Here is a 19,665-nt window from a genome sequence, read left to right on the forward strand (position 1 = left end):
CACTCTCACTACTCTCACCTCCACTCTTGACAGCGCACTCACCCTTACTCTCGACAACGCACTCTTTCCTCACGCACCTGTCCGTTACACACCTTTCTCACGCACCCTCTTGCGCACAGTCTCCCGTTACATCCTCTGTAACACTCACCACAGGCGTGCATTCTCCCTTACTCTTGACAGCGCACTCTTTCCCCATGCACCTGTCCGTTACACACCTTTCTCGCGCATCCTCTTGCGCACACTCTCCCGTTACTTCCTCCGTAACACTCACCACAGGCGTGCATTCTCCCTTACTCTTGACAGCGCACTCTTTCCCCATGCACCCGTCCGTTACACACCTTTCTCGCGCACTCTCTTGCGCACACTCTCCCGTTACTTCCTCCGTAACACTCACCACACCGCGCTTCCATGTGCTCCCTCGCACACGCGCTATGACCGACTCACTCTCGATAGCACACTCACTCCTTGGCGCGCACTTTTTCCTCACACACCCCAGAGTCGGACATTCTCGCACACCTCCTCTTTCGCACACCGTACCTGTCGCACACTTCGCCAACGGCCTCTCACGAACACCCGGGTCCAAATCAACCCCCAAGCCGACTGAAGCTTTCCTCACATCATATACATTGCCGAATATATCACCACTCACCTTGGCACCTCGTCTCCGCACCTCCTTCCCCACCTGCAAACTCTTTATTTGGTTAGCGAGCACATCATCACGATTCGAGCACAGACCTTGTACCAATTCCATTACCTCCTCCTTTATTTCCTTTTTAGTTTCCCTTCGTCTCTTTTTAATTTCACTCACCCCTTCTTCCACCTCCTCTAATTTTTCCTTTACCTCCTTCATCTCCCTGTGCGCCCCCTCTATCTCTTCCTCTAACGCCACTTTAACCGTTTCTATGTGTGTCCTCACCTCTCGGTCCTTCGTCTCCATTACTTCTGTCACCTCTTCCAACTTCTTCGTCCACCCCTCATGTACCATCTGACATTCCTTCTGTGTCGCTATTAATTCGTTCTTAATGTCTTTTTGTGTCGCTTTTAACCCCCCGATTATTGCCGTGTTCTTTTCCACTTGGTCCACTAGTTCCTTTTGTCCCACTGTCAGCTGTTCTACTCCCCTCGTCAGACCCTCTATTCCCCCCTGTAACCTAGCCGTATTATTCCTCACCTCTTTCTCTATACGCTTTTCACCTCGCTTTACCTCCTAGCGTACCCCCGAGACCTCCTCACTTACACCTCGTCGTATCTCCTCTTTCATCTCCTCCCTCTCTTTTGTAGATGCTGCCCTCATCTGTCCCAATTCATCCCTCTGAGCATCCAATTTACTTTCTAACCCGATTTTCACCTCCTCTATCTGGTTCCCCATCTGTTCGATTTCCCGGGCGGATTGCTCCCCTATTGCCCGCAATTTGTCTTCCATCCTATTTTCTAGCCCCATTAACCCATTTTTCACCCCCTTTATCTGATTCTCCTGGGCAGCCATTCTATTTTCCACCCCCGTTAACCCATGTTTCACCCCCTCTATCCCATTGTCTAATCCCTCTAATTTAGCTTCTAGCCGTTCTCTCATTTTGCCCCCATTTCTCCCATTTTGCCCCCCATTTTGCCCCCCAATCGCTCACTGTCAGCCCTCGCTTCGTCCCTCCTTCGCTCACTATCAGCCCTCGCTTCGTCCCTCATTCGCTCACCCTGAGCATCCATTTTTGCCATCATTTGAATCATAAAGACTCGCATGTACTCTGGCATCTCTGGCTCGGCTGCCGCGACCACGTGCGCAGCGCAATTTGGTGCGGCTACGGTCACGGGCGCGGCAAAATTTGGTGCCGCTACAACCACGTGCGCGATGGCTCCATTTTGTGTGCCTGTTACCCCCTCAACCACCTCCTCCATATACATTACCCCGAGGTCCTGGGTTACTCCTAACCCCTCCTCTAGCTCACCCACCTGCATCCGATCGCCTTGACCAGCCATGGCGCGATTTCAAAATTCGGGTTTTGCTTTAAAACAACACAAATTTCGGTGGTTCCAAATTTTGACCAAATTTTTTCTAGCTGTTTTAAAAATTTGGTTCGGGCCTCGTATCTCACTCCCCGACACCAATTGTTACGGTCCGCGGATTAGATGTTATTTTTTACCGAGCGGTGGTGTAACCGCGGCCGAACAGTTGTTCCCCGACTAAACCCGATTCACCCGATTCACCCAAACGTTGGCCGTATCGCGCCACAGATACTCAATCTGGAAAATGCTAAAGCGACCGAATGCAAAGAGGAAGAAGAAGACGTACAGAAGAGTAACGGGGTTTATTATGTACACATACACAAGCAAGAAGAACAGTCACGATTATTTACAGGGGACATGAGACGCAGGCGACATAGTGCAAATTACTAGCTTATCTAACAGGCTTACTTAATACCCAGGACAGAACAAACGAAGACACAGACTCACGCGGGGAATTGCAGAGTGGATTGACTGGAAGGAGAGGAAAGTCCACTGGGTCCGGCAGCACGATCCGCACGTTCTGCAGCCGCCGTTCCTTCGCGGCCCTGCTCCGAACTGCCGTCCAGGCCCCTAAGCGGCTGGCGAGCGTTGTTGCTGCTGCTGCTGTAGACGCTGCCGCTGGCGAGCAAGGTGACGAATAGCAGGCTTTTGCGCTTCCCTGGATGACCTCTGCTTTTGGACCTCACAACTCAGTTCTGCTCTGACGACCCAGCTCTTTCCTTTGCACCTCACCACACAGCTCAGCTCAGCCTTGGACCTTTTTGCAACTCTCCTGGACTCATCTGCTTGTCTCTTCTCACCACTCCTGGTGGGGGCTGATGCAACGGGTTTTATAACCCCCGCCCTTCACCCTTTGCGAACCTCCCCCAAGCATTCTCTCTCCGCCCTCTCAAGCCAAACCCCTTGTTCATGGTTGGTCGAGTGGGGCTGGCTCACTCCTCCCCTCTCTGACGAGATGGGGACCCGCCTTTCTTCCCCAACCCTGCCTCGTGGTCAATGGCGGCTTTGGAGGGGATGTAATTGCCAAATTGAGGCTTGGCCATTACGAAAGGGGAAATGGAGGTTTTTGGGAATGGGAATGAAGGGAATCTATCTCTTTTACTCGGTGCAATGGAGTGTCATTTTAATGGAAGACAAGGCCTTACTCTAAAACACATAATAAGATATAAGCTACTGAACAAGGGTTTTATCGGGTCCTGCAATGTGGTGTTTCATGGAATAACTACAGAGACGCCCTTTTTATCTTTACACAACTCCGGAGGCAGGAGGCGCAGAATAAACAATAATCTATCTATAATTCCAGTAATCTCTGTGTGTATGTTTGTATGTTTGTATGTTTGTATGTCTGTATGTCTGTGACCGCTGTTTCTCGACAACCACGGGTCCGATATACTTTAAACTTGCCAGGTATATTGCTGGGGACCCGAGGATGTGCCTTTTCAAGGTTTCATATTAATCGGAGAAGTAGTTACCGAGCTATGTCCAAAAAACGATTCAACCAATCAGAGAGCAGCGAGCTATCACGTGTGCCGAACGTGGCGAACAGACTCTGCCTCGGACGGCACATTTGAGAGCGTATTCATTTATTTCACGTTGGAAAACTATGTTGCCGTTAAACTATGTTTTAAAACTAATTAAAACTAATTTGCGATTCATTCGCTTTCCTGCGCGTTTGTGCACGCGATGGCGATTTCTTTACCAAACTCCGCAAGCCGTTCGCTTTGGACCAAACCATTTCATGTAAATAGAGGGGGGGGATTGTCACCGTACTCGCAAGCCGTTCGCTTTGGACCAAACCATTTCATGTAAATAGAGGGGGGGGGGATTGTCACCGTACTCGCAAGCCGTTCGCTTTGGACCAAACCATTTCATGTAAATAGAGGGGGGGGATATAATTTTAGATATAGATATAGTACGGGCATGCCCTAGTAATAATAAAGCACACAATAAAAAATACAGTCCTCATATCCGCAACAATATATATAGATATATATTTATATATATATTTATATATAGAGATGGAAGATGGTTGAGAGGTGGAAGATGGTTGAGAGGGAGGTGAGAAGAAAGGAAGAGGAGGGGAGATATGTGAAAGCAGTCGGTCCGGCACAGCAAGGTGCTTGGACTAAGTGGGACGGTGTGCGGATGAGGATATTGAAGTGGCAAGAGATTTGGAGGATGGAGCCAATATTGTTGAATTTCCTGTTGCGGGCAACGTATGATGTGCTTCCGTTACCAGTAAACTTGAGATTGTGGGGGTTGTTGCAGGAGGAGAGATGTTATTTGTGTGGAGGTGTGGGAACAGTGCAGCATGCACTGAGTGCATGTTCAGTAGCATTGGCAGCAGGACAATACAGGTGGCGACATGATCAGGTGCTGGCGGTGGTGGTGCAGATGGTGCAACAAGAGGTGCTGAGGTCGAGAGAAAGAAGAGTGGAGAAGGAGACTGATGGGTGAGAGGTGTGGTTTGTCAAAGAGGGCCAAGTGGTAGGAGGTGGAAAGAGGAGGAGGTGGAAAGCAAGAGGGCTGTCAGATGCTTGTGATTGGCAGGTGGTGGCAGACCTAAAGCCACAATTGGTATTCCCAGAGGAGATCTGTGTCGCAAGGTTGCGGCCTGATATTGTCATTTGGTCAGGTGCAACAAGACAGGTCATCTTAGGGGAATTGTCGGTACCTTGGGAAGAGAACATGGAGGAGGTGCATGAGAGGAAGAGAGGAAAGTACAGTGAGCTGGAGGCAGAGTGCCTGGAGAAGGGTTGGCGAGTTTCGTGTCAGCCATTTGAGGTGGGGTGTAGAGGGTATATTGGCAATTCCTTTTCTGCATTTCTTGCTAGGCTGGGAGTGTGTGGGACAGAAAGAAGGAGGATGTGTGACAAGGTGGCCCAGGTTGCCTTGAAAGGCTCATTTTGGATATGGAGGAAGTTTATGGAGGCACGTCGAACGGTGAAGGTTGGTTGTGTTTTTTTTTTGTTTTTTTTGTTACTATTATTATTTCTTATTTTGTGTATATGAGTGAGTGGGTGAGGGTGTGTGTTTTTGCATGAATTAATTTTTGCATGAGTGTGTTTTTGTATGTTGAGTGGTGTATGTTGTAAAGGTAGGTGGTTGGTTGGTGTTGTGTATGTTTATGGGTGTGTGTGTGTATGAATGATCTGGTGTGTTTTGTTGGTGAGTGGTGAAGGGTATAAAGGTGGGTGTTTGAGTGTTCCACCATGTTTGTTTGGTGCTGTGGATTCTGGATGCAGAGGTGTTGTTGTTGTTGTCTGCGTTCGCATTGGCTGGGGGTGGGGGTATGTACGCATCCAGGTGTCGTTGCTGCATGTGGATGTGTATGTGCCCCTGCTGGCCCACCTTAGCTGACCGTATCGAGGTTGAAGTCCCGAAACGGGATGATGCTGAGGACCTCGACTGAGGACCCAGTCAGTGCGGCACACTTGTGACCAGGTGTGTTTTGTGTATATATATATATATATATATATATACTGTATATATATGTATATATTCTTTCAGATATACCAGATATTGAGATTAAAGCAGAATGAGGAAATGACATAAGGATTTTCATTCGCGGATTCCCCATATGCAGTTTCGCCATTGACTGGATAAAGCAGCATTCAGACTGGGTACGTTTCTTTGTCCAAGTCCTTCACGAACCTGCTGTCAATGCCTGACGTTCGACTGAATCCGCATCGGAACGTGGAATTTATTGAAAATTTCAAAATACATCATTTGCTAACTGGTATCCCCAACAAGGTCATACTATCCTCTTCAACTAAAGTATCAGAACAAGCCCGGCTCCACCGTTGTTAGACTATGTCTTGTTTTTCTACAATTCAACGGATTATGAGGAATTTGCAAATCTCACAGCTGATGTTTCCACACTTGTGTCATGTGGGATTGAGTATTTTTAGCATCTTTGCCACAGCAAGCACATTTTATGACATCATGCCCATGATCAATTGTTCTGAGACATCATTGGGTCCATGGTTAATTAAGATCTAGTGAGTGTGGCTCGGTGCGCGGAGCTTATTTACCATAACTTACGTGTAAACTAAAGGAATGCTCCGTTACAGATATGTCTAGCATTTACAAGCTGTTGTGAGAAACTTTTAAGGACAGGCTTTTCATTGGTTGCAGGGTTGGTGAACCTACATGCTGGTTCTCTGGTGACAATACCATGGGCTCGTGTGCACAACAGAGCATGTGTGGTTCTTGGCATCATCTTCTTGCTGTCCGCTGTGTGTATCATGAGCAAGGCGATCCATGACTTGGTGAGACGTCTTCTGCCAGAAGTGGTAAGAACTCCGTTTGCTTTTTGTTTGCTTTGCCCGTTTTGTTTTGACTTAATAAACTCAAATTTTATTTGTGCTTGGCTTTCTCACCACAGTGGAAAACGAGAACGCCACTCAGTAGAGCGCATACTCCCGCCGTGGGTTTAGTTGGAATAATACGTTTTGTTTAACATCCCCTCTCCCCAAAACAATAAATGAAAAATAAAGTAGGCCCTAACTGTCAGAGAATTAATTTTGATATATCTCGGAATTAGAGGAGAAAAACATCATTTAAGAATAAGAATAAAAGCTTCAATGCTGTAAAACAGAAAAAATCTTTCCCAAAAAAATTCCCCCCAAAAATTCCTGGATCCGGAATAATATCCTGAGCTTCACCAAAAACGAATCAATTCTTCCTTATCCCAAGGGCAATCATCCCACCAACTTTCATCCAAATCCGTTCAGAACTTTTCCAGATATCTTGTTCACAAACACACGAACATACGAACACACACACACACACACGGACGGACACGATCGAATGCGTTACTCCCTGGCAGGAGTAATTAAGATAAATAAAGAAAATTAAGAAGTGTAATTGTATCAAACTATAAATGGATGGTAAAACATGATTTTAGAAAGGTAAATAATATTTAAATTCATTTTTATAACTGTAATTCAAGATTCATGGAGGAGCTTGCAGATATAGAGCAACATCAGGAGGACGCAGACAGAAACAGATTCGGTTGTGCCTCATGGACAGCCGAACGAAGTTACTTAGAGAGGGAAAAGGGGGTTCATGGGGGGTAACTTTTCACGACAAAAAAGATGGGCGCATCAGATTTACACTAGGGGCGTGGCCAAGGGGCGTGGCAGCAGGGCGTGCCCAAGGGGCGTGTTTTTTTTGTTTTTTTTCCTACACAAGATCGAGGCTCCTGTAAGAGCTAGCACATTAAACACACATTAGCACATAAAACACAAAAACATAAACGGACATAAAACAATAAAGGGAGAGGGAGACAAGATGGGGGGGAGAGAGAGGGAAGCACACACGCACAACAGTAGAGAACAGGGACATCGGGAGATCTGTGGAAGGGGTGAAGACTGGGAGGGGGAAGAGGGGGCAGTTGGGGAGGGGCACATGGTATAAAACAAATTGACACTACCAGGAATTTCAGGAAAGAAATTGAAGATTGAAAGAGGTGGATTGGGGTGTATTAACGGGGGTAGAAAATGTCAACGTTTTGGATGGGGGAAGACAAAAGATGGTGGTGAACAGCTGTTTTAAAGACCTGGAGGGAGGAGTGGGATTGAAGGGAGTGAGGGAGTTTGTTCCAGAGGCGGAAAAAAAGAGGAAAGAAAGCATGAATGTGAGCAGAGTCTTGATTTTGGCAGTCTAACCATAAGAGTGTTGCTGGCAGTTCTTGTGCATCCTGCAGGAATATTTGGGGGGCACAGCACAGTCAGAGCTGGAGGAGCTAGGCCGGAGAGGAGTCGGTAGAAGACAGAAAGACCACCAACCTGTCTGTGGTGAGTGAGTGAAAGGCCCTCAGAATCAGCTTCATTGCCGGAAATACCAATGATCCTGAAAGCTTTGGTTTCAACAGCGTGAAGCCGAGTTAGGTTGAGGCAGGAGCACCATCCCAAAGGGGAGAGCAGTATTCCATTGAGCTGCGGATGAAAGCTTTGTATGTGGACCTTGAGCTTTTTTTGCACCTTGAGCTCAGAGGTGCTAAGGAAGGACTTCACACGACGGAGGATGCCCAGTCGGCGACTGGCTTTGGAGGCCAGCTTGGAAATGTGGTTTTCCCAGGAAAGATCATGGCTGATAGTGAGGCCCAAAAGCTTGAGTGACAGAATAGGCTTCCTCTGACTATAAAAAGCCCACTACACACTTGTAATTGACTATTTATTTTCCAGGCAACGCCAGATAATTCTGCTCGTCTATCTTCTTCTATAACCCTATTTGTGAACGTCTGTTTGTTCGGTTGTGCCTCATGGACAGCCTAAGGAAATGACTTAGAGAGGAAAAAGGGGGTTCGTGGAGGGTAACTTTTCACGACAAAAAACAGGCGTATCAGATTTAGACTAGGGGCGTCGCAGCAGGGCGTGCCCAAGGGGCGTGGCTTCCTGTGACCACTGAACGGTAGCAGAGTTACCCGGTGTGCCGTGGCTTCCTCTGAAAAAGCCCACAAACTATACTGACAGACTTTGAAAACCCAACTTTGTATAACCCTAACCCTAACAACTCGGTCGAACCCTAACCCTAACTCTAACCCTAACTTACTTACTTACTTACTTACTGCGTCGAGCTAGCTCGGCATTCCATGACACGTTTCTTCCATTCATCTCTGTCACTCATGGCATGAGGTAGTTCGTTAACCAGACACCCAGTATCATTTGTAAGCTGATCTATATATGTTTTCGCAGGTCTCCCTGGTGCCTGTTTGCCATGAGTTGGTAACCAAAGTAAAACATCGCTTGCGAGCTCATCTTTGTTTCTCCAGCAGTGCCCAGCAAATCTTAATCTACGTTGACGTGATCCCAAAAAATGGGTGATCAATTGGAAGAGCTGAAAAATGAATTGGAAAGCAAAATGGGTGGCCAATTGAAAGAATTGGGGGACAAATCCACCCGGGAAATGGAAAAATTTATGGCGGCATCGTAGAAGGACATGAAGAAAGCCGGGAAGGACATAAGGCCAGGTTGAGCGAGGAGGTCGCATTGGTACGCGACGAGGTAACGCGGTGTGACGAATGCGTGGAGAGCGGGGTAGAGCAGGGCGCGGCTACATGGACCGAGGGTACAGAAATCGCGACTCAGGGTGTGGAATAGCCAACGGCCGCCGAATTGGAAAATAAAATTTTAAGCGCGCCGGCGGCCGTCGAGCTAGAAAAAGAAATCATAGAAATTGCAGAAACAATTGGGGCCGAAGAGACGGCAGAAATAGAAAATGAATCGAGGGTAGTAATGGAACCTGTGCAAAGTTCGTGTTCACATTATGATGCCGGGCTTGCTAACCCCAATGAAAGTTTGCAGGTGGTGCTGCCGCAGAAGAAGGTCCCGAAGGTGAGCAGGAATGTGTTTGGCGGGAAAAGATTTTTGGCGCGCTTGGGATCGAGACGGAACCCGGGCGCTCGTGGAAGGTCCTTTGTACGGTGTACAAGAGCGAATGGTGCACGTGTGGGAGAAAAGTGTGCACTGGAGCGCGAGTCTATGACGGAATGTGAGTGGGAAGAGTGCGTCGAAGAAGAGTGTGAAACAGAGTGTGCAATGGCTGAGGAGAGTGAGAGAGAATGCACACCAGAGCATGTTGTAGTGTGTGTGCAGGAGTGTACACCAGAGCGTGTGATTGGGTGTGTACCAGAAGAGTGCACATCCCTGGACGTTACGGAGTACGTAACGGAGGAGTGTACACCAGGGTGTGCGCGAGGGTGTGCGATGGCCGATTGTGTTACAGAGTGTGTAACGGAGTGTGTGAGTGGTATGTGTGCGCCAGGGTGTGTGATAATGGGGTGTGCGAACGGCGTGAGTGCACCTGGGTGGTGTGCACCAGAGTGTGCTGTAACAAAATGTAGGGAGTGTATGGGGGCGCCTCGGTGTGCGAGAGTGGAATGGGTCGCGAGTGGTGAGAACGCGGCTCGAGCATCGACGCAGACCGGGGTAGCGGTTAACGCGACGTATAGCCGACGTGAGCCCTCGGTGAGTTGTGTGCTTTGTGTGCTGCGGGGATCGGTGCCGCGGCGGTCTCACAAGGACCGGCGTGCATGGTTAGCGCCGGGCCCCGCCCTGTATGGTTGGTGCCGCGTCGTGGCGGGAAAGGCGATCGGCACGGTTCAAGGGGGGGTAGGAGATTTCGGAGCCGTGCCCCCTGGCGGCTGCGGTGCTCCGACCGTGGGTGGTTGGGCCATCGTGCGTGGGACCGCAAGGCTCCGTGCAGAGATGGCGCCCTGAACCTCGGCCCAACCAAGCCTCCTCCCCTGGATCAAAAATGCCGGACGGACCCAACCAACAGTAGACCAACCACCCGCATGCATCGCTCGGCTTTTCGAAGCCGAGCTGTGACAACGATGTATTTCCACCCGGAGAGGCTCGAGTGTAGTGTAGTAGATGGATAGCCATAGTGTTGGCGAATGGTACCCTGTGTGGGGGAATGGTAGCTTTACCATTCCTCATCAGGGCTCATGAGCATTAGTTTAGGGGGATGGCAGTGACATGCACATGGAGGGACCAGCGATGGTTACTTCCATGGGGCACCGAAGCTAGCCGAGGGAGGGCCAGGTTAATTGTTCGGGATTTAGATGACGATAGATGACATGAGATTTAAGTAGCGACATTTGTACCATAGAGGGGGCGTAGAGAGCTTAGATGGATGCTAATGACGAGGGTGTGCTTAGTGTAAAGGGAAGACGGGGAAGCACGAGTTTTAGGGGAAGTAGTCAGCTAGATGATGCTGTGTGTGTGTGTGAGGATCTGTGTATTGAGCGAATGAGGAATTGGTTGAGAATAACCAGGGATTGTGTATTGAGCAAATGAGGAATTGGTTGAGAATAAGCAGGGATTGTGTATGGAGATAAATGGAATTGTGTTGTGTTTGAGGAAAAAGGTGTGAGAACACAAAAGGTGTGCGAGAGAAGTGGTGTGCGAGATCAATGGTGTGCGAGAGTAATAAATGGTGTGGAATGCTTGGTGTGAAGTAAATGGTGTGGAATGCATGGTGCAAAGGAGTGAATGGGGGGAGATGGACCCATTTTTTTTTTTTTTTTTTTTTTTTTTGTATACAAGATCGAGGCTCGTGAAAGAGCTAACATTAATCACACAAAAAGACAAACCGACACACAAAACACAAAAAACAAGGGGAGCGGTAGACAAGATGGGGAGAGAGGGGGAAGGACACAAAAGAGAGGGGGAAGGACACAAACACAACATTTGAGAGCAGGGACATCGGGAGGACTTGGGGGGAGGTGGGAGAGGATTAAAACATATGAACACTGCAAGGACTCTGGGGTGAATTACCGGGGGTAGAAAAGATCAAGGTTTTCGATGGGGGAAGATAAGAGATGGTGGTGAACAGCTGTTTTAAAGACCTGGAGGGAGGAGTGGGATTGAAGGGAGTGGGGGAGTTTGTTCCAGAGGCGGGAGAAAAGGGGAATGAAAGAGTGAAGGTGAGCAGAGAGCCTAGACTTTGGCAGTTTAACCAGGAGAGGGTTGCAGGCAGATCTTGTGCGACCTGAAGGAATATTGGGGGGACAGAGCACAGAGAGAGCTGGGGGAGCAAGGCCGGAGAGGAGTCGGTGGGTCACGAATACCCGGGGTGGGTAGTTTAAAGCCAGGTAGAGGGCTCAGGTAAATTGTTTGGATATTGACACCTGTGGTGCAGGAAGTGGCAAGTAGTGCTTTGGTTGGGTGCATGAGTCAGTGAATGGCTGGGCGTGTGGCTTTGTTGGTGCGTATGGTTATTGGAGCACCCCGCCACTGGTAGTTTGTCGGCTAGGTGAGGCCGCAGGTAGGCTCTGGGAGCCAGTTAGGGTTGTGAGTAGTTATTCAATGGGGCCCGAGGTTCGAAGAGAAGGACCCGGGTAGCCCAATGCCAGAGAGGGCATCAGAGGGGTAAAGAGCCAGGAGGGGCCTTCCGCAGTTAGGTAGTCGCAGGAGCAGGTAAGCTCGTGTGGCGACTTCAGTGGCGGAGGTGCGCAGGTAGTTGGACCTGCTAGTGGAGCCACATGACCCAGCCCCAAAATTGTGCAAGGGCACAGTAAGAAAAATTGGGGCGTGAGACCCAAATTCGTAGGGCACTGCAGAGTGGTCAATGGGGAATTCGGTTTTTAGAACCACATAGTGTAAAGATGGCCAATTGGCAGGGTATGACCCCGGGTAGTGTAAATGAGTTAATGTCATTAGAGTAGTTAGGAAGAGAATTCCCTTCGCGCCATCCACATCCATTCACCGAGGATGACAAAGCTCCGCACCAGCATCAAGTGACTGATTTGAGTAAGTGAGACGCATCACGATGTAGAGTGACAATTCGTTTGTTCCATTCCTTCCTTCCAGGGAGGGATTGGGAGACGAATTTGGAGTAGAGGGGGATATGGGAGACAGGACGTAGTGACGAATTTGTAAATACAGGGAAGGGCAAGGGTAGTGTAAGCTGACGTTGGGGGGCACGGACGGTTAGGGACGAGCTTGCTCTGCTCGCTCTTCTGCGCCCTGCGCTGCATTGCCTTGTACTGCTGTGTACCTCTGTGCCCTTTCCGCTTTGCCGGTTGTGCTTTGTCTCTCCCCCACCCCAGGACCATTTTGGAGGTGTAACTGTGCAGCTGCACCTTGCTACACCTGTGAGCACCCCCTGCTGCACTTTGCTACAACTGTGCAGATGAACTGCGTGGCACTTTGCTGCCATTTAATTGGTTATAACTTTGCTGCACATGTGCAGCACTTGCTGCCACAGACACTTTGCTGCGAAATATCACATTACACATTATGGACCACAGGTTTTGTGGCCTTACACTTTTCTGTGCAGCACTTGGCTGCAGACTCACCTTGCATCTTCGGACCACTTGTTTTGAGTGGCATCAATGTCACGCAGTTGGACCACATAGGGTTGACCCTGCTGGCAAAATAAAAACGAACACACTTTTTGTACATTTTTATTATTGGTGTGCTCGGAAAGAAGAACTGTAAGTTTTATGCACATAGAAGATGCAGGAAGCAAGATGAAGATGCCAGACAACAGCAGAAATGTGAAATGTGAACTTTTGAAATGTGTTTTTGTGCATTTCTGTGCTTTCTCTTCCCCTCCAATCTTCTTTCCAAAAAAAAGGACAGGTCCTGGGGCATAGAACTGTAAATAAGGTTAGGTTTTGTGGTTGTATATAAAATGCTGCCCACCGGCTTTATGTTTAGTTTGAAAATAATTCCGCAATTCGGTTAATTGTGGGCGTGAGTCTGTCAGGTAGCTATTCAACCCAGTAGGTGGGACATATTTAGTGTTTTAAAACTGTCGCACACATGGGTTAGAGTAAATGTTAGAGGTAACCACATATAAGTGTCACATGGAATTAAAAGTTAGTCCCAAGTCTTTCTCAAAACCGGTCGTTCCAGTTTTGTAGGTTCGACTTGGGGACGAGTCTGACAAGGTAGGGGGGGCAGTGTTGCAGTTTTGAATCTGTCAAGTGAGTTTAATAAAGGCTAAAGTCTGTCCCCCATCGTTAGTCACACAAGCAACATGTAGCCTCGCGATAGTATAGTTATGTCTTAGTATTTGTGAGCTCAGTTCCTTTCCAGTGTTAATTCTGCGTTGAGTAGGAGCCAGGAAAATAGGCCCTACTTGCAACCGATTTCCCAGCCACCCTAGCCTCAATCCAGTTTGCTAAGCATTGGTTGATCATTGGGCGAGTTAACACGAGGCAGGCCTAGGAAGGTCGGGGCGGAGTCGAGGGTGGAGCGGCGGAAGCGCTGATGGTAAGCACGAGCCGCCAATCAGAGCTCGGAGGTGGTGACAGCGGCGTGGCGTCAGAGGACGTGTTGAGAAGAGTCGGGTGAGTTCCAGAAGGTTCGGGGGGCGTAGCTATAAAACCGGCTGCGTGAAAGGCCTCGAGAGGACTTGCATCATAGGACTAGCGTGGGACTTGTATGAGAGGAGTTGCACGCCAGGACTAGTGCGGGAATACTTAATGAGAAGGACTTGCACGCCAGGATTCGCAGAGGAAAGCAGGACTTGCGGCAAAAGGATTGGCGAAAGAACTTGATAAGTGGTGAAAGCTGATGAACTTGACGAACTTGCACGAGAACGCACGCGCTAACCAGCTCGGAGTGTATGGAAGAAGAGGAGTTGGCCGCTACATATACGCGGGCGCAGCCAGATGCGCTTAGAACGAATACAGCGCATTTCAGACGCGCGAGTGAGCAAGGCTGAGTAACCGCCAGCCGCGCTAAAGTCCGCCCTCGACCGTTCCGCCCCATCATCTGTTTGTACGAGAGACGCGCTACGAGTCCCTGCCTTCACCTGCCACCATCTTCGCGGGACGTGCCGGGGACCGTGGAGAGCCGGACGGGGACCATCTCTCGACGCGTTGGGGAACACCTGCCCTTCTGCAATTCCCTGTGTGAGTGTGAGACGGGCCCGTTGTCCAAGGGATAAGTTAAGACTGCTTAAGGATTGCTCTGTGTCTCTTCGTCCTTGAACTGTATATACGTGTGGGAATAATTAAACCATTTGTTCTTCCTTTCTTCCTGATTCGACCGTTTCTGTGGTTTCCTCATTTGACTAAGCGTGGAACGAATAAGTTCGCTCCAATCGGGTTCCACTAATTAAGACTGCGCGGACCACGTGTACGCAATCCGCTCGGCGTACTCACATCACACGTGGTTCGTGCGAGGCTTGTTTCCTCGCTCCCAGGGCAGCGCGGGGAATTAGGTACGAGCGAAAAGTAGTCCCAAAACCCTACTCAGCATGTGTCTAGGAGGGACGTAATAAGTCTCGGTTCCGCCAAAGCCCAGTAAAGGCAATTAAGGGCGGCGTAGAGAACCGCAACAATATTTTATGTTTGTTCAACTACATTTCAAAGCATGAAAACCACAAACAATATAATTAATTGTACAGTAACGGCTAGATGTTACAAGTTAAAAGAAACTAAAGAATTAATTACATGTAAAACCTCAAATATAGTTTACCTATTGACCTGTAGCAAATGTGCGATGCAATATGTTGGTGCATTGATGGGTTGACTGACTGCCTGGACGCAACTGAGGTTGTGGATCTACTGATGTACCATCTATTGATGTGGATCCATGATCGAGGTTGTGGATCCGCCGTTTGGAGAGGACCTGGGCTGAAAGGATCGAAACCTTGAGGAAGAACGGTGCCCAGCTGATGATCCATGCAGTCGGGAAACTAGTCAATTGCTTATGGGTTAACATTCTTGCTTTAGGTGGAGAAACTATGTTTGAGATTTGCAATTTAAATAAAGTTAAATATAGGATGTTGTGAAATTAACATCATTTACAACAATCCTTTAAATTATTTATATTTAAGTTTAGGAACAACCGATACTGCACAATTAATTGTGTGTGTGTGTGTGTGTGTGTGTGTGTGTGTGTGTGTGTGTGTGTGTGTGTGTGTGTGTGTGTGTGTGTGTGTGTGTGTGTGTGTGTGTGTGTGTGTGTGTGTGTGATTGGCTGCTCCATTCGGAGCCTCAGACCTTATATGAAAAACAAACAAACAAAAAAGCCATCAAATAATAATGAATTAAAACAAACAAACAAAAAAGCCATCAAATAATAATGAATTAAAACAAATCAAATAGTCCTCAAACTTAAAGGTTAAAACAATAAATAATGTGGAATAAAGAAAATCTGATGTGGAATTTAAATAAGTGTAGGTTAACTTGGCAACATTACTTGGCAACGTTAACTTGGACATTCCAATATTGGTATTACCACTACTACTACTACTACTTCCACTACTACTAACACTAATACCACTACTACCTACTTTAACCCCACCAATTATACCCACCTTGGAGAGTCGGCAGGGGAATAATTTTTGGTGAAGGTTTTCAGGATCTGGCAGGTCAGGCGTTCTGCTGTAGGTTGCAGGAAATTGGAATTTTGCCAGGGTATCGGTGATGGTTGCCCTACTCTTCGTGAAAGACACCACCAGATCATTTAAGCTTATCAATGGCCAGTGCTTGCAGACATGTCTTCCGGCTTAACGTCCTCCAGTTGGACAGCCCACACTGGTGTATCAGTATCATCCTGAGTGCGGAATACCAGAATACCAATACCAATACCAGAATACCAGTTTATGTCTTTGTCGGGATTTGAAATGAAGCTCAAAGGTGAGTGCGCATACCTTTCATAGCTATCCAGCCAGCCTAAGGATAAGTTAAATAAACAGATGAAATAAATTTGATGCCATTTAAAATGAACCAAACGGTATCAATTCGTCTTTGTTTCCTTGTATGTCAGTTCCGTGATTAAAGAAAATGAATTAGACGTTGCACTTTAAAAATCTAAGCTTCTCATTCATTTTCTAGGATGATTTTCTCCTGACGGTTTCCATCTTGAGTGGTGTCGTGTGCCTCATACTTTCCGTTGCCAAGTTTGCACTGGGCAGAATACTCACCAGCAAGGCCCTCATTACTGATGGTATGTTCATCATCCTGTTTTCACAACTTGACTAGCTTTCTCTAGCAGGTAACAAGACTCAGTAACAAATACGATGACTTTTAATGGAGGACATTCCAATATTGGTATATACAGTGCGAATCAAAAAAAAGGTAATCCGAATTGAAGGGGTTAATATGCAAAGGTTATTTAGTTTGACAATTTACATGTGGTTTACCAGTTATGAGGAGATCCTCAGCTTTCCATTGATGCCTGTCATGCATCATTGCTGTCACACATGACCGAGTACATGTTCATTGAAAATGACAAGTTCAAATCGCATTTTACAAGTTTGGCTTATATTATCGGTGCAAGACAGTTTGAAATGGACGCATTACTTGTCGACTGCCAAGTTGATTATGTAAAATTGTTAAGCTGGTCTGGTAATCGTCTGGTGCGTCATCCTTTGTTTAAGATTGGTATTTAAGATGGGCCTACAGTGTATGGGTTTAGAGACAGTCTGAGTCACTGAAAAGATGGTTCAACTTACGACTGAACAGCGGACCTTCGTGGTTACAACCTTTCACCAAACCGGAAGTTTGCAGTGAACTCGTGATGCGTTCAGGGAACGTTTCCCAGAACGGGAGCCTCCAGCAGTCAAAACCATCTGGGCGAATGTTAGAAAATACCAAGAGCGTGGCACTAGCCTCAACCGCAACTCGGGAAATTCTGGTAGTAGGCGCACTGGGCGATCGGAAATGAACATTGCAGCAGTAAGGCAGCAAGTTTTGGAGCATCCTAGGGATACCAGCACAAGACGAAATGGGATGGGATTGCCTTCGGCAACATTCAAACGAATCACAAGACTGGACCTCCACCAACATCCATATCGGATTCATATCCGGCATCAACTTACGCCAGGGGATTTTTCCAGGAGGCTGGTGCTTGCCGGATGGTTGATAGCACGTTGCGAAGCAGATGTCAATTTCCGAAGGTATCTCGTTATCGGTGACGAAGCTGCTTTTGCCATGGACGGCAAGGTCAATACCCATAATGTTCTTGAATATGCACCGACAGGACAACCCGCAGAATATAATTTTGACACCAACATGGATCGACAAAAGTGGACTGTTTGGTTGGGACTTTGTGGAAGTGGTCAGGTGATCGGACCATTTTTCTTTCAAAGGAATGTCAATGGTAACAGATATCTGCAGATGATCAATGATGAAGTTTTACCACAGCTGGAGGAGAACTTTGAGCGACAGGTTCGTGGTGTCTTCAGATATCTCTGGTGGGCCCAAGATGGCGCCCCAGCACATTGTCTTATCGCTGTCCGAGATCGACTGAGGGATCTCTTTGGAGACCGAGTCATCGCCCTCAACCATGCAGTGGAATGGCCGCCAAGATCACCTGACCTCACACCATGTGATTATTTCCTTTGGGGACATTTAAAGAACAAGGTGTTCGTAACTCCTCCCCGTGATCTTGACGAATTGCAGGGCCGTATTCGACATGAAGTGGATGCTTTGCGCAATGACCCGGCTATGGTGAGACGAGCAGTTCAGGGCATGCTCCACCGCTGTGAGCTTTGTGTTGCAAGGGGAGGTGGACATGTTGAAGGTGTGGGTGCATAAAGGCCAGTCATTCCTGAGAAAAGTTCACATCTGACGTTCATTTTGCACCAATTATCCTGACTTGCATCGATTAGCCAAACTTGTAAAAATGCGATTTGAACTTGTCATTCTCAATGAACATGTACTCGGTCATGTGTGACAGCAATGATGCATGGAAGGTATCAATGGAAAGCTGAGGATCTCCTCTTAATTAGTAAACCACATGTAAATTGTCAAAATAAACCAGCACTCTGAGTATTGTGCTGCAATACATTTCCCCTACCGGCAGTCTGCCTTTGCATATGAACCCCTTGAATTTGGATTACCTTTTTTTGATACGCACTGTATAATGCTAGCAAAGGTACCGGGCATTGTTGGGTAACAATGAGTCGCTTCCTGACGCTAATATGAATGAGGGGGGGGAGGAGAGGATGGAGGAAGAGGGGAGGGAGGAGAGGATGGAGGAAGAGAGGGGAGGAGAGGAGGGAAGAGGAGGAGAAGGGAAGGGGAGGGGGAGGAGAGAGAAGGGAAAGGGAGGGAGGGGAAATGGAGGGAGGGGAGAGGGAGAGGAGGGGAGGGGGAAGGAGGGGAGGGGGAAGGAGGGGAGGGGGAAGGAGGGGAGGGGGAAGGAGGGGGAGGAAGAGGGGAAGGGAGGGGGAAGAAGGGGTGAGGTAAGGGGTGGGGGAATGGGGGAAGGGCGGAGGGGAGGGGGAGTTGAAAAGGGGAGGGGGAAGGGGAAGGGGAGGAAACTGGGAGGGGAGAGGAGAGGAGTTAGGGAAACGGTGAGGCAAAGGGAAGGGAGTGGGAAGGAAAGGGAGTGGGGTAGGAGGGGAGAGAGAGTAGGGAGGGTGGAGGGGAAAGAGAGAAATGAGGAAGGAGAGAATAAGGGAGGGTGGAGAGGAAAGAGGAGGGGCAGGTGTGGAGGTGTGGGGGAGCGAGGTCGGGGAGGAGCAGGGAGGAAAGTGAGAAGGGAAGGAGGGTGGAGCGAGGAAGCGGGAGAGTGACTATATCGCACAAAAATGTTAGTCAATGAAAAAATGGGTACGTGAAAACAAAGAGGCAGCTCTGTCTACTGTAACACTATGGCTTGCAAAAGCAGCCTGAATAGCGTTCACCAAGTGGTGGTTCACCTCGTTAAGCATCTTCAAAAAGGGTGTTTATAGCCTACCCAAACCTCCCCGGCCTTGTGACAAATTAATTAAGTACACGGGCATTTCTCACTTCATTTGTAGAGCCCTCGCCAAGCGGCTTAATCACTCCAGCAAGCACTCCAACAAAATAGGTGATAAGGAACAGCTGGCTTGGCAAGCAATAGCAAGCTGTTTGCTTCTGGTTGAAATGGCCTAGGAATTTTAAAAACAGATCTATTTCAAGCAGCAAATCACGTGAAAACCACTGAGAGCAGACAAAAAAAAAACAGTATTATAACACACCCAAACTTCCCCGGCCTTGTGACTAAAAACAAAAATGGAGCTCTGTCTACTGTTAGTGTAGCAGCATAGCAAACCTGTTGTGCATTTTGTGATACAAGCACCAAATTTGGCACAAATGTACATTAATATGTTGCGAACATTTTCAGATATTGGGCCACTTGAAATTCCGTAATTTTTTTTTTCAAATTTTTTCAAATTTCGTAATTTCAAATTTTTCGGGTGACACCGTCACAATTTCGG

At 47.9% G+C, this 19,665-nt stretch overlaps 1 protein-coding gene across 1 annotated transcript in view; it reads left to right on the forward strand.

Moving 5' to 3' along the window:
* LOC137430713 (transmembrane protein 163a) overlaps positions 1-19,665 on the forward strand; it is a 57,359-nt gene that overhangs the window by 27,472 nt on the left and 10,222 nt on the right. The window contains exons 3-4 of the mRNA XM_078782655.1: positions 6,139-6,296; positions 16,310-16,421. Of these exons, the coding sequence (XP_078638781.1) occupies positions 6,139-6,296; positions 16,310-16,421 (270 nt within the window). The remainder of the gene's footprint in view (positions 1-6,138; positions 6,297-16,309; positions 16,422-19,665) is intronic.

Source organism: Myxine glutinosa, chromosome 7, assembly GCF_964187855.1.
Source record: "Myxine glutinosa chromosome 7, kmMyxGlut1.1, whole genome shotgun sequence".
NCBI classification, from domain to species: Eukaryota; Metazoa; Chordata; class Myxini; order Myxiniformes; family Myxinidae; genus Myxine; species Myxine glutinosa.